The 15761-nt window shown below is 34.4% G+C and overlaps 1 protein-coding gene across 1 annotated transcript in view; it reads left to right on the top strand.

The window, feature by feature from the left end:
* The first annotated feature begins 6126 nt into the window (after nt 1-6126).
* ANO5 (anoctamin 5) overlaps nt 6127-15761 on the top strand; it is a 70849-nt gene continuing 61214 nt past the window's right edge. Inside the window, 2 exon segments of the mRNA NM_001168413.1 lie at nt 6127-6203; nt 7074-7149. Of these exon segments, the coding sequence (NP_001161885.1) occupies nt 6127-6203; nt 7074-7149 (153 nt within the window).

The raw sequence follows: 15761 nt of genomic DNA on the forward strand, positions 1-15761 counted from the left end.
CATGGAGCCTGCTTCTCCCTCTGCCTGTGTCTCTGACTCTCTCTCTCTCTCTGTGACTATCATGAATAAATAAAATCTTAAAAAAAAAAAAAAACTGTTTAGATAAATAAAAAGGAGTTATAAATAAGGTTTCAGTAACCCACAGGATATCATGAAAAGGCAGAGAAACATAAAATGGAGGGAACAAATAGAGGACAAAAAATAAAAATGAAGAATTAATCCCTAATGTACATTAATCAAGTTACACGACATGTAAGACAGAAATTTGAAAAATGACTTAAAAAACATGACAATAAGAGGATTAAAATGTACATTATGGCTGAAGATACATGCAACTGTTAATAAAAAGAAAGTAGGGGTGCTACATTAATATCCTATAAAGTATATGTTGGAGGAAAAAAATTACCATGGACAGAGTGAAACATCATAAAAGGGGTCCATTCAACAATAAGACACAGCAGTGCTAACGTCGTATTCACCAAATAGCGGAACCAAAATAGCATTCTTTTAAACAATCCAAAGGACAAAGAAAGTCTCAAGAAAAAAAAAACTGGATATAAAAGTGAAAATACAGCATATTAACATTTGTTATAGCCAAGCAATGATGAGAGGGAAATTTGTAGCACCAAATGTTTATCTTAGTAAAGAGAAGTCTCAAGTCAATAATAAACTTCCATTTCAAGTAATATGAGCAAAATAAACCCAGAGAAAACAGAATGATGGAAATAATTAAGAGCAGAAATCAATGAATTGAAAGTTGAAAAATGTTAGAGAAAATCATTGAAACAAAAAGCTGTTTCTTTGAAAAGATAGTAAGATTGACAAGCCTATAGCTAGACTTACAAAAAGGGTGGAGAGAGAGTGAGCAAGCAAGGGAGAAAGAAGAGATACACATAATATCAGGAATATATCACTATAGACTCTGTAGATATCAGAATGATAACAAAGGAATACTAAGAATAATTCCACACCTATAAATTTGACAGTTTTGATAAAATGGTTGAATTCCTCAAAGATCACAAATTAGCACAACCCATTCAATATTGTTTATAATGGGAATAGTCCCATAATTATTAAGGAAATAAAATGAGTTACTTAAAGACTTCTTGCCTCAAAGAAATCTCTAGGCCCAAATAGTTTCACTAGAGAATTCTATGACATGTTTCAAGGATAATTAACACCAATCTCTTCCAGAAAATAGAAGAGGAACGAACACTTCCCAATTCATTTTAGAGGCTTGTATAACCCTGGTACTAAACCTAAACCAAACAAAAATAGTACTAAAAAAAATAACAAAAAAATAAAACTACAGAGTAATATTTTTCATGATCATAGACAGAAAAATCCTTAGTAAAATACTAATAAGTAGAATATGAAAATATAATACTATACCAAGTGAAATTTATTCCATTGATGGAAGGCTTATTCATTATCCAAAAATCAGTTGATGTACTTCATTATATTAAAAGGATTAAGAATAAAAATCAGATGATTTTTATCTATTTTTTCAGAAAAAACTGCATTATATATATATATACACACACATATATATGTATGTATATGTGTATATATATATATACTCCTACCTGTCTATATCTACATATCTTTATCTATCATCTATCTATCTATCTAATTTCAGAAAACTAGGACTCTAGAGGCACTTCCTTACCTGAAAAAGAACAGTAAAACAGTAACATAATATTAAGTAGTGGAAGGCTGAAAACTTTCCTCCTATAATAAAAAACATGACTGGAATGTCTTCATTTCTATTAAACATAATACTGAAAATTCTTGCAATAAGATAATAAACTAAAAGGCATATGGATAAGAAAGGAATAAATAAAACTCTGGGGACCCCTGGGTGGCTCAGTGGTTAAGCATCTGCCTTCCGCCCAGGGCATGATCCTGGAGTCCCGGGATGGAGTCCCGCATCGGGCTCCCTGCATGGAGCCTGCTTCGCCCTCTGCCTGTGTCTCTGCCTCTCTCTATGTGTATCTCATGAATAAATAAATAAAATCTTAAAATAATAAAATAAAATAAAATAAAATAAACCTGACAGTTTGCAGATGACATGGTGATCTAACTAGAAAATCCCAAGAAATTTACAAAGCAAAACAAAATAAAACGAAACACCCACAGCCCACCCCTCCAAAAAACAAAACAAAGCAAAACAAATCCCCCCTGGAACTAAGAAGCAAATTTCATACAGAAATTACATTTCTCTGAGCAGTGAACACGTGGAAGCCCAAATTGGTATATAGGTCAATGCAATTCCTATTGAAGTCTCAGCAAGACTTTTTCTAGAAATAGACAGAAGTGTTCTAAAATTTATACGAAAATCACCGGAAGTAGAAGAGAGAAAAAGAAAGTGGGAAGAATCACTCTACCCAATTCAAAGACTTGACTTTTTGGCTGCAGTTTAAGCAAGCAAGACACTGTGGCATTTGCAGAGAGCGGCATGTTGATTAATGAAGCAGATTGGAAATGGCAAGAATAGTCCTACACGAGTACACCCAAATGATTTTGTACATATGTGTAAAAATTCAATGGAGAAACAATAATCTTTTTCAGCAAGTGGTGCTGGAGGATTTGGATATCTATAGGCAAAATTAAGAACTTTATTTATTTTTTTAATTAAGAACTTTAACTTAAACCTCATCTTTATACAAAAATTAATTCGACATTGATCACAGGCTTAAATGTAAAACCATGCAACTTTTTGAAGAAAAAATAGAGGAGAAAAATCTGTGGAAAGTAGGTGTGGCTAAAGAGGTGTTAGACTGATGTAAAAGCATGATCCATCCATAGAAAAACAATTCATAAATTGGACTTTTTCAAATTTAAGAGCTGTTGTTCTATGGAAGATCCTGGTAAGAGGAACCACCAAGCTGCAGATCTGGAGAAAATATGTCCACGTCACATATCTGACAAAAGTTTCCCCCTATGTGTGGTATTACGAAGAAACAGCAAAACCCATTTTTGAAAAGCAGCCAACCCAAATGAGTAAAGTACACGATGATATATTACCTTAAATAGGATAAAGATGGCAAACACATGCATTTGGCAAATAAAAGATGTTCATGATGACCAGCAATTAAGGAATTGCAAAATAAGACCAAAGTTGGATTTCACTGTACGCCCATGAGAACACACCATTTAAAATGGAAAATAGTGACAATACCAAAACCTGGAGAAGCTGCAGGGACACTGGGTCTCCCATGCACTGCTGGTGGGACGTAAAATGGGGGCAGTCATGTTAGGAAACTGCGGGGCAGTGTCTTAAAAGACTAAACATACACTTAACCCTATGGCTCCGTAATCACACCCTTGGGCCTTTATCCCACAGAAATGACAACTTATAAGCACACAAAAACCTTTGCACAAGTGTTTTCAGTGGCTTTATTTGTAGTAGCCCAGAGTAGAAACCACCTGATTGTGCTCCAGTAGGTGACTGGTTAAACAAACTGTAATAAGCCGCATGCCTTAGCATGGACTACTACCCACCAATAAAAAGAAATGAGCTTTTGATACACACACACAGCTTGAATGGATCTCCAGGGCATTGAGCTTAAATGAAAAACAACAACAACAACCCTCAAAGGCCATATACTATATGATTCGATTTTTATAGCTCTTGAGATGACAATATTACAGAGACGGAGGAAAAATTAGTGGTTGCTAGGGGTTATGCACGTTCAGAGGGAGGGAAGTAGATAAAACTTTAAAAGGAGTAGCTCAAGGGGAAATCTCTGGTTAGAAGTGCTCTGTGTATTAATTGTGCTGGTTCTTACTCAAGTGTACATACGTGATGCAGCAGCACAATCCTGAATACGTGCCTTGTACTCATGGCAGTTTCCTGGTTTCGAGGTTGTATCACAGTTATGTGAGGTATTGGTCACTGGGGGCAACCCAGTTGGTGGGATTTCTCTGCTATCTTCGCAAATTTCTATAAATCCATAATCATTTCAACATGAAAAGAAAAAAAACAGTAAGTGAATACAACTTATTTAACTTTCCCTCAGTGCTTAACTTGATTTCCTTTTATTGACTCAAATGCTATAAAGATACAAAATTTACATTGTAGTCAGCCTTTTGAAAAGGACACTTTAATTACGAGAATATTCATTCCAGTTTTGGATTGAGGCGAAGGTGAGTAGAATAATTCGATTTAGTCTATGAGCAAATTCATAGCTATGAATATTTGGGTCTTTTACAAAAAAGAATACATAGAAATTGTAGGCTCAGTATTTTAAAATTATCTACTTTTGAATCATCTCTGCTTTTATGATTGCTTAAACTTTAAAAGGACTAAATTCTAGGGTATTACCTTCTGATCTACAATTAATACAGGTCATCGCAGAACATTATTAGAATTTTGGGGGAGATCCAGAGAATGCATGTGAATTAAAAATTTGTAGCATGATAACTATATTAAATCTGTGATACGATTAGTAGAAATGAAGCAAAAAATAACTTAAAATGTCAACATTTATTGAAAACGTCCCATGTGTTATCATATTTAACTTCACTGTACTGAAACTGTGGCATGAAGAGGTTAACTGCTCAAGTTTACATGTATAATTGAAGAAAAAGGTTTGGGAGAGTCTCTAAAATGAGCCTATCTAAACTAGTTTATTGTTATATCTGTAGAATTCTGGAGTTGGGCCTCGGAACCCAGGCAGGCTGATTTCAGAGCTTGCTCTCTTAATTACTCTACAATATTACTTCTTTAAGAATACTATTTTAATGAGGGGGACACTTGACGGGATGAGCACTGGGTGTTATTCTGTATGTTGGTAAATTGAACACCAATCAAAAATTATTTTATTAAAAAAAAAGAATACTGTTTTAAGAATCCTGTCTTTTTCCCCAAAAAATTTCAATTTCCAAATAATTGCTTCTTATACTTGGAATCCTCAGGATTGCTATGTAGTTTCTATGGGGTTTTGTAGATCTTCAGAATATTGCCAGGTTTCTTTGGCTCCTGGAAGTTTGCATCATTCATTCATCTATGTATTCATTTCATGCCATTGTGTACCACCTCCCTCCATTCCGTAATGGTCGGGGTCAGGGAAAGAGGCAGCCTGGGACAGGAAAGTCGTGGCCCTGGAAGAGGGAAATTTAGAATTGAGAACAGCACAGATTCTCCTTTGGCCTGAGACTGAGGTCAGTGATAAATGAAGCAATGAAATGCTCAGCAAAAAGTATGAAGGGACCTCTGTGAATTTTATTGTGCAAACTGAAGATGCACCTGCAGCTTTTGATTGGGAAGTCGCAGCATGTTGGTATTTCTTCCAGTGAGAGAGTGTCCACTGACCAGCCCGGTTGCTTTTGGGACATTTTAGGGTTTTTTTGTACCTTCTTGTAAGTTAAACAGCTGATCATTATCTAGCATTATTGAAAAAAAATTATGTGATGAGGAGTCAACAGAAAGTGAAGCCATAATGAATATACATATTATCTTAAAGGCAGAAATACAGAAATAAAACGATTTATTGAGGTTGCCGTTTTGGAATTGAGTGATTGAGATATCCATTAGCTCATATGTGATGTATTTAGGCGAGTTAACGGAATGCATTCAAGGTCCATCGGCAGAACACAGATTAGTTAAAGAGGATTTTGAGCGACTATTTACTCTTAGACTCAGTCTGCCTTAGTTCTTCCCACTGTTTCAGTATAGCTTTAATACCATAGATGATGTCATCTTTTTTTAAGATTTTATCTATTTATTTGAGAGAGCGAGAGAGAGCGAGCACAAATGGATGAGGGGCAGAGGGAGAAGCAGGCTCCCACTGAGCAGAGAGCCCAATGTGGGGCTTGATCCCAGGACTCCGCAATCATGACCTGAACCAAAGGCAGCTGCCTAACTGAGCCACCCAGGCACCCCGATTTCATCTTTTCATGGAATTTATTTTGAATACTGCAATATGAAAATTAATAGGTTTTCAAAATTCTCTTCCTTGTCCTCCTTAAGAACACAGACAAATTATTAGGTTTGTGTTGTTGTTGTTGTTGTTGCTCCTTGTAGTGTGTGCGTGTGTGGCACATTTTGCAACTTAACTTTTGTAGCCTTGGATGTGTTTCCAAAGTGCCCTTTGAGGTTTTGTTTTGTTTGTTTGTTTTTTTATGTTGATAGTACTTTTTATCTCCTGTTTTCAAAACTCATCTGCCCAACATCACCTGGGCATAATGAGATGCTGTTTGTGATTTTTTTTTTTCCAAGAACCAGGTAAGTGAATTCCTAGTCTATAGACATGAGCTTCCGGTCACTTCGGCTGGCTGCTGCCTCTCCATAGCACCCTGCGGTATCTGTCAGTGGGGACTGCAGAGAAGTGATAGTGTGTGGTTTCAGGAGCATGTGCTGTGGTGTGCCATCTGTCGTGGAACGTGAGGATTTAAAAATCCACCATACACCAGAGCAACATAGCTATTGCTTTAATTACAGGTGTTTTTTGTGTGTATCTATATCCATGCATGGCTTTTTTTCCTTGAGTTGTAAGTGCAGGTCCTTAAGAATCCTGGTGGTATGTTTACTAAGGTATTCACTTGATTTAATAATTTAATTATTTAGTAAATTAAATAAAATGATGATGTTATTCAATGATTTTAATTAATATTTACCAATTACATTAGTTAATATGAATATTAATATTTATTTAGGGATTCCAAACAAATGTCGAAAAGGAAGGCCTCCAATAGCCAATTAATTCTCCCTTTCCTTGTGGTCCTGTTCAGGACTCGGCATCATTAGAGGGTGGCACTCTCTGTTACCTCTTTGTAATATAGTAGTTTCTTAACCGTTTCTTGCATCTCCCATTTTTTTTTTTCGTGATTTGATGAAGGTACCTTCGGAATTCTTGTTCTCTCTCAAGCTCTTTCTCCCTCTCCACACACACACACACATGCAGCAGGAGCACACAAGTGCACAGATGCACATATATACAGAGTTTTTGCCTTCAATCTCAGGTGTTTTGTAAGTCCTCTCAATTGCAAGTTTAGTGTTTCTATATTGAGAACCTAGAATTTTTTGTTGTTGCAAGTTATATGCTCCCCACTTGCACGGTTACTAACAGCATCCTGTCTCCCCCATGTTACCGTCAGCAGCCCCTGAGCAGCAGAGAGACCAGCTTCCTCATCGGAGAAGAACCAGTGGTGAGCAGCCATCATTCCTATACTTCCCTGCATGGGCGCAAAGGGGGTCTTTTATGGTCAGAGAGGGTGATGCTCTCTTTTCCATGTCAGTTATTTTTCAGGTGCTCATATGTAATATTTAGGAATTTATTACTTTGGAAAAAAATCTATTTCTTATGGGGAGAAAAAGTAACCTCAAACGAATTAATGAGAATGACCCATAAAGCATAGCCATCTGCTTTACATTTTAAATCTCTCTGTTTTATAAATGAGAAAAAAAGAATGAAGGGTCTGGGAGGTTTAATGACTTGGCCAAAATTATCCAGCTGCTGAAGAAGCAGATCCTGGACCAGAACTCGAGTTTCTGAATTCTGGTTTAGTGTTCTTTCTTCATACTTGATCCCTTCATTTCTTTTACCTGTTAAGTGCATTCGTGAGAAAAATTATGAAGTACAGTTTATTTAAAAATCAGAGTTGAATATCAGTTAAGAGGATAAAGGGATTTGAACATTTTCACTAATTGCTTGGTAAAAAAAAAAAAAAAGATGCTGTTTGGGAAGATGGGGAAATAGAGTTATATTTTTATACTGACAGTTTTAAAATGGGTAATGTTTTGCTTTTCGGTAGCATGCTAATCTATAACGTTCCAGAATGAAGGATGTGGGGTTGATCAAATCATAATAACTGCAGCTTTGTTGGTTCTTTGGTTCTCTCTCTCTCTTTTTCTTTTTTCTTTTTTTGGATTGTGTGAAACATTTACTTGATTCCAAAGTTGAAAACCATTGATCAAATATGGTTTAGTGGAGCCTAAATCTTAGGCTATTTTGGTGCCATTCTTTAAGAAGAATGATAGAACGATAATTTACTTTACGAAATTCACAAAATATTTGGCCATGAGAACACATTGTTAGTGTCTGTCTAAGTCGTTGGAGGGGTTGGTACAAGCAAGAAGCCCTGAAGTTTTGCTTGAAGGTACCCGCTTCAAGCAATTTACCCCACTTGAAGGTAAATCTATTTGAGGATGAAATTATGAAACAAAGCATTTTCAGAGAAAATTTTCTTCCTGATTTTTCCTCTTAATCCTCTGTAGTAATCATTTTTATTTGGTTTATCCTTTTATTTTTTATTTACTTATTTATTTTTGGTTTATCCTTTTAATGTGTCCTTTACTTTTCCATATATGGGTGTGTGTGTATGTGTGTGTGTACACATACATATGTATTTGTTTGTTCCTTGTTTTTCACTTAACATAACCTGAGTTCATGCAATATTGATATAGATTTCCATCCTATCCAGTTGTATGTTGCATAATATTACTTTGTGGAGGGTTAGCATAGTGTATTCATTCAATCCCTTTATTGATGCAATTTGGATTGTTTTTTAATCTTTTTTTCTCCAAATATTGTTACAGTCTTATAATATTTTGGCCAGTGTTATCTTTCTAAATAAGATTTCTGTATAAAAGAATAAGCATATATGTAATTTGGCCACATATTGCAAAATTCCCCTCAGCTTTGCATTTCTTTTATATATTTTTTTAAGATCTGACTCATTTATTCATGAGAGACACAGAGAGAGGCAGAAACATAGGCAGAGGGAGAAGCAGGCTCCCCCGGGGCAGGGGATATTGTTAAAGACAAATATTGTTAAACAGTAAGTTGTGAAATTAAACAGTAAGCTTTTTTGAAACAATCTTTTTATTTTAGTATAGTTTTAGATTTACAGATTTATTATGAATATAGTAATTATTATGAATATAAAATTCCTTACACCCCATATCCATGAAGCCTGATGCAGGACCCGATCCCAGGACCCCAGGATCAGGACCTGAGCCAAAGGCAGACGCTCAACCACTGAGCCACCCAGGTGCTCCTGCTTTGCATTTCCTACAAGTTCCTGAGAATGCCTATTTGCCCACAGCCTCATCAATAGCATGTTGTCACGAGTAGATTTTTGTCTCTCTGGTAATGCGATAGCTAGTGGCCATTGGGAGCTCCATTAGTTAGTTGTGTATCTTAGTGTGGTTTAAATTTGCATTTCTCTTATTTCAAGGGGGATATTCATCTTTCCTTATGTTGTTGGTCATTTTAATTTATTTTTCTGGATAACTCTGTTCATTTATTCTATTTTCCTGTCAAGCTGTTAGGTTTTTCTATTTTCTCTTGATTATTTTCGGAGCTGTTTATAGTTTTATTGTTATCCCCCTGCCTGTGATAGGAGTTGTAAATAATTTCCCCATTATGTCATATGTTAGTAACTAAAATTCCAGATTCCAAATGATTTTAAAAATGATTTATGATATTTCATTTTTTATGTCAATATAGTTAAAGACAAATATTGTTAAACAGTAAGTTGTGAAAATTAAACAGTAAGCTTTTTTGAAATAATCTTTTTATTTTAGTATAGTTTTAGATTTACAGATTTATTATGAATATAGTACATAAAATTACTTACACCCCATATCCATATTCACCTGTTATTAGCATCTTGCATTAATTAGCATGGTACAATTAATGAACCATTAATATGTTATTAATGGTTATAATGGTTATATTAACTGAAGCCCATACTTAGATTTCCTTGGTTTTTCCCTAATGTCCTTTTTCTATTTCAGGATCCTGTCTAGGATAGTACATTGCATTAATTTATTTGTTTTTAAGTTTTTATTTTATTTACAGTATAGTTAGCATTCAGTGTTACATGGAGTACAATACAGCAAGTCAGCAATTCCATACATACCCAGTGCTCATCATGACAAGCACACTCCTTAATCCCAATCACCTTGTTCACCCATCCCGACACCTCCTCCCCTCTGGTAATTATCAGCTTGTTTCTAGAGTGAAGAGTCTGATTCTTGGTTTGTTTTTCTTTCTATTTTCCACCTTTGGTTGTTTGTTTCGTTTACTAAATTCCATATATGAGTGAGATCATATATATTTGTCTTTCTCTGACATTTTTTGCTTAGCATTATACTCTGTAGCTCCATCCATGTCATTGCAAGTCATACAATTTCATTCTTTTTTATGGCTGAATAATGTTTAATATATATATATATAATATTTCATATTCCAGCTACACACAGTCCAAATTTCTAGTTGTTTAAACCAAAAACTTTTTTTAAGAGTTATCATCTTTATGGTTTATACATTATATATAGTGAGATGCACTATTTTAAGTGTACAGTTTCATGAGTTTTTAACAAACCATAACAATCAAGATACAGATTTCTTTTATCTCAAAAAATGTCCTTTTGCTGCTCTAAGGCAACCAATGATTTGATTTTTTGTTTCTAAAGTGCTATGTGAATGGTATCAAATTCTATATACTATTTTGTGTCTGGCTTCTTTTGTTCAGCATAATGTTGCTGAGATACATCGGAATTTCAAATGATATTGGTAAATTAAATCTTGTTGAACATATCTTTAGTTTTTTATCAATTTATTTAGTTTTATTGCTAAATAGTATTTCATTGAATGGATATGCCAAATTTTGTTTATCCATTCACCTGTTGATAGATATTCATACTCTTTTCAGTTTGGGAACCATTATAAATGAAACTGTTAGGAACATTCAAGTGAGACAAATAGTTTTTATAGACATGTATTTTAATTGATCTTGATTAATTTCCTAGGAGTAAAATTTCTGGGTCATATGAAAGAGTATGTGTACATTTATATGAAATTGCTGAACTATTTTTAAAAGTGGTTACTAATTTTTCTTTCCTATAAGTAATGTATGAGAGTTGTAGTTGGTCTGTACCCTCACCAACACTTGATATTGTCAGCTTTTTAGTTTAATAATCTAATGGAAGATAGTGGTATCCTATGATTTCAGTTCTCATTTCCCAGATAAATAATGGTATTACACACCTTTTCATGGGCTTATTGACCATTCACATATCTTCTTCTGTGAACTGTCCTTTCAGATCTTTTGTATAATTTTAAAAATCGAGTTGATTAACTTCCTGTTGATGTCTAAGAGTGTTTATGTATTCTGAACACAAGACCTTTGTCAGGTGTTTTCATTGCAAATATTTTCTCCCAGTCTGAGACTTTCCTTCAGATCTTTTAACACATTTTGAAGGGTTTGGATATTAATTTCTCATCTTTTTCTTTTATGATCCATGCTTCCTGTGTTCTATCTAAGAGATTTTTGTGTACACCAAAGTAAGAGATTTTTCTCAGATTGTCTTCAGTTTTATGGTTTTAACTTTTACTTTTAGCCTGAGATCTATTTGGAATTAACTTTTGTAGGTGACTTGTGATGAGGATTGAAATTTATTTTTAATATAAATACAGCACTGTCTGTTCAAATGACAGTCCTTTTCTCAGAAATTACACTGCGACTTCAGTGGGAAACCATTTGACTGTATATATGTGAGTTTACTTCTAAACTCTCTGTTCTGTCCCACATCATCTGTCTGTTCTTATGCCAGGATGGTACTGTTTTGATTACTTCTGCTTTGGAGTAAGTATTAACATCAGGCAAAGTAGTGGTTACTCCTACTTTGTTTTCCCTTATCAAAATCGTTTGGCTTATTTTAGATTCTTTGCATTTTTTTAAAGATTTTATTTATTTATTCCTGAGAGAGGCAGAGACACAGGCAGAGGGAGAAGCAGGCTCCATGTGGAGAGCCCAATGCGGAACTCTATCCTGGGACTCCAGGCACACCCTGAGCCAAAGGCAGACACTCAACCGCTGAGCCACCGAGACGTCTCTTGCATTTCTGTATACATTTTAGAATCATCTTAAAAAATAATAAATCTTACTGGTTATTTTGATTGGTGTTGCATAGAATTTTAGAAAAATTAGAGAAGAAACTGTATCTTAACAATACTGATCTTTTGATACATGAATATGAAGTATATCTCTTTTTTTGATCTTTAATCCATCTCAACAACAATTTCATTTTCAGTATATGTCTTGCACATCTATTGGTAAATATGTTCAGAAATAGTTTATATTTTGTTGATCTTATTTTTTTCAACTTTCAATTAGACATTTTAATATATATGCATAAATAATTATTATCTTGGGTTTAAAAGATATACAGAAATGAGAAATACATGGTGGAATAATAAGCAGAGTAGGACTTAGGGTGTTCAAAGGTATTTGCATTGTCCAGAAAGTAGTAAACTTATGACCTCATATCTGATCCCAATAACTTAGAGGTGTATTTATTATTTTGGGGTAATAATATACATAAGGGAATAAATAACCAGCTAGTAGAGGTTAAAAATAGAGTCATTTCAAAAATAGGCGAGAAGGAAAAGTAAAAGGAATATAGTGCACAGTATAGTTTGTCTCGGTAGGTTCAAAATAACTTTTCCTGGAAACCTTTAAAGGTACAGCTCCTGTCTTAGTGAATCTGGTGTTGTTCATGAGAAACCTGGTGCCATTTTGATTCTCATTCCATTGTAGGTAATCAGTTGTTTTCAGTTTGTTTTTGTTTAGGTGTGCATGTCTGAAATATTTCTCAATGTTGAAATATTTCTCAAAGCCTCAGAGCTTGGACATTCTTCTAAACGTGATCTTCTTTCACTGATCTTTCATGGCACATGAAGGGATAATTTCTGTCCTAAGATTTGTGCATTCGTTTTCAGCTAAGGAAAAATCTTTCTTCAGTATAATGATTATTTCCTTCCTGTATTTTACATATGCTCTCTTTTGGAAATTATTGTTGGCAAATACTAAACTACAGGGTTTGCCAGGATTGCCTCACATTGTTTCTCATTTTAGATTTTATCTTTTTGCTCTTTGTTCCTGGAATTTTCCCTTGACTTTTCCTTTAGATCTCTATTAGTGCAAACATGCAAAGATTAAAGCATATGAGATATCCTAAAGCACCATATTGTGCTGCATGAGTAGTATAGACACGAAGGAAGTAGAATGTCAGAAGACGCAGAGCTCTCCCTATGTGAGGGTCTTCACAAAGGAAGTCAGACTGGCCTTGAGAAAAGTGAGGTTTACCTGTATGAAATGGAAACATATAAAAGACTCTCTGCTACATTCTTTTAATCTTTGATTTTAGGCTTATTCAACATGTAAGCATCCTTTTATGTGGTCTCAGTTAACATAAAAAGATGATAGTAGTATTGGGAAATATTTACTGTTTTTTTTTTTCACGTATAGTTGTTAAAGTATTTAATATAGCATATTCAGAAGCCTCACTAGAATATTCATTGTTATAAAAATTCTGATCCACTCTATTCTTTGCTTAGAGTACTATAAACACTATATTTGATACCTGGAATAGTTAATTTTTTAAAACATGCATGACAAAATATATTTCAGACTTAATTATGAAATGAGTAATAATGTTGGCCAGAAAAGAAATACTAGAGCAAACATTTTATGTTATTGCATTTCATATATATATATGAAATATACATATACACTAGTTAAAAAAGTAAAAATTATAAGTAAATATGTTATTACAAAAACAATAATGAATAATTTTAATATATTATTTGAATTTTTGGAAATGAGGGAGAAACCGTATTTCTGCGTATTGGTCTACATCAGCAATGAATTGCAGTGCCTGTCTGGGGCCTTTTGGAAATGTGTCAGTCGTGTATTTAAAATTGAACTCTGCATATTTATGGCCAATAGTGTATAAGCCAAAGTTGTCAAGTATACTCCTGTTGATAAAATAATATATTTTGTTAATTTAACTTCAGAAGTTTCATGTGAAGCAACCGATATACACACATAGTTAGGAAAAGTCTTAAGCATAAGGGTATTAGAGATTCATAAAATAAAATCCCATTTCACAGTGAATTCCTAAGAAATCAATCCTTAAAATTCCATTAGAAGGATCTTCTCCAGTAAATTCAACCTAAGTTCTGTTTGGGGGGTTATATGTCCTTATTACCATTTGCTAATAATTCATAGGATTTATCTGATTAGTGTAACAGAGTATACTTTGTGTTTGGCACAAAGAAATTAAGATATGCCAGTACTATGGTTTTTGTTTAAATTTAGTTGTTGTGTAGGATCCACTCAGTAAGTGGGTTTTATAGTTTGTAGGTTGAGTATCTTGTAGCCTTAACATCAAGGATTAATGTAGTTTTAAATGTGAAATTGAAATCTCAAGAGCGAATGGACTTTTTCTTGTTTAGAAATTCAGAGCATCGGATGGCTTATTGTATTACAGCTCCATGAATTATATTGATTTTCATTCATTTACAGTATACATTCCAGAATTGTCTGTGATATTGGACTTTCACTCCTTGCTGATCTCTTACCAGTGATCAGGTAGCTGAGCCAGGACCTGGAGTCAGCAATCTCTGAAGTGATGCCTGCCACACCACACTAGGTAGTGCCTATATGGCTCGGTAGCTGGCCCATCGAAAGCATTAAAAAATGGCCAAGGAAAGGTGTGAGAAAAAAAGAAATACATAAAGAAAGAGGAATGTAGATGAGTGATAAAAACTAATATATAATGAGACAGAGATGCTGTTGACAACTCCTACTATGTGATACCAATAATACAGATTATCAACTCTGTTCCTAGAGATAGGACTCTGAAGTGTCTTCTTACAAATAAATTTGGTTAAATTTAATGAATTGAAGTTACATAGAGAAAACATTTTATGAAAAGTTTTTGATAAATGAAAATTTATTTTAATATTTTGGTACTATTATGAAAAAGGCAAGAAATATGTGTACATTAAATATGATGATTTACCATATTAAAAAATTCAGTGCTTCCAGAAAACCAGAAATAAATAGTTTCACTGTTAATCATTTTTTTAAAAAGCAAGCATAATTTAGCACATGATGGAAATACATAATAAGGTTATTAATTCTATAATTTTTGTCCCTAGAATGTAATTTTATCTTTTTATAAACAGATCCTTTGGTGGAGATCTTTTAATATATTTAAAATTGAGTTTAAAAAATATTAACTGGGAAAAAATTTAAAAAAAAAATAACTGGGGTGCCTGGATGACCCAGTTGGTTAAGCATCTGACTTCTGCTCGGGTCATAGTCCCGGGGTCCTGGGATCCAGCCCTGCTTTGAGCTCCCTGCTCAAGGGGGAGCCTGCTTCTCCCTCTCCTTCTGCCTGCTGCTCCCCTTCTTTGTGCTCTCTCTCTCTGTGTCAAATAAATAAATTCTTAAAAAAATATTAACTATCGAGTCAATATGTTTCAGGACCAACTACTGGTATTGATCTCATTGGTTTTTATATTGTGAAGATCATATTGAGAAAGCTGCAAACCTACTTGATAGTAGATGTTTTTATTGCAGGAGGCTTTTAGCAATCATCTAGGTAACTTTTTAAAAATTTTTAAAAAAAGTTATTTACTTGAGAGAGCAAGACAGAGAAACAGCACAAGCTGGGGGAGGGAGAGGGAGAAGCAGGCTCCCCTGCTGAGCAGGGAGCCCAACATAGGGCTCCGATCATGATCATGACCTGAGCTGAGGGCAGACACTTAACTGACTGAGCCACCCAGGCACCCCATGGGCCCACTTATTCTTTAGGCACAGTAGGCACCATGCTTATGAGAGCCCACGACACTTTTTGGAGCCCATGGAAATATTTTAATTGCTTTTAAAATCAGAATTAAAGAAACAACCCCCCCCCATAAATATAATAGTGTGTATATGTGTGTGTGTATACACAT

This window comes from Canis lupus, chromosome 21 (genome assembly GCF_011100685.1).
Source record: "Canis lupus familiaris isolate Mischka breed German Shepherd chromosome 21, alternate assembly UU_Cfam_GSD_1.0, whole genome shotgun sequence".
Taxonomy (NCBI): domain Eukaryota; kingdom Metazoa; phylum Chordata; class Mammalia; order Carnivora; family Canidae; genus Canis; species Canis lupus.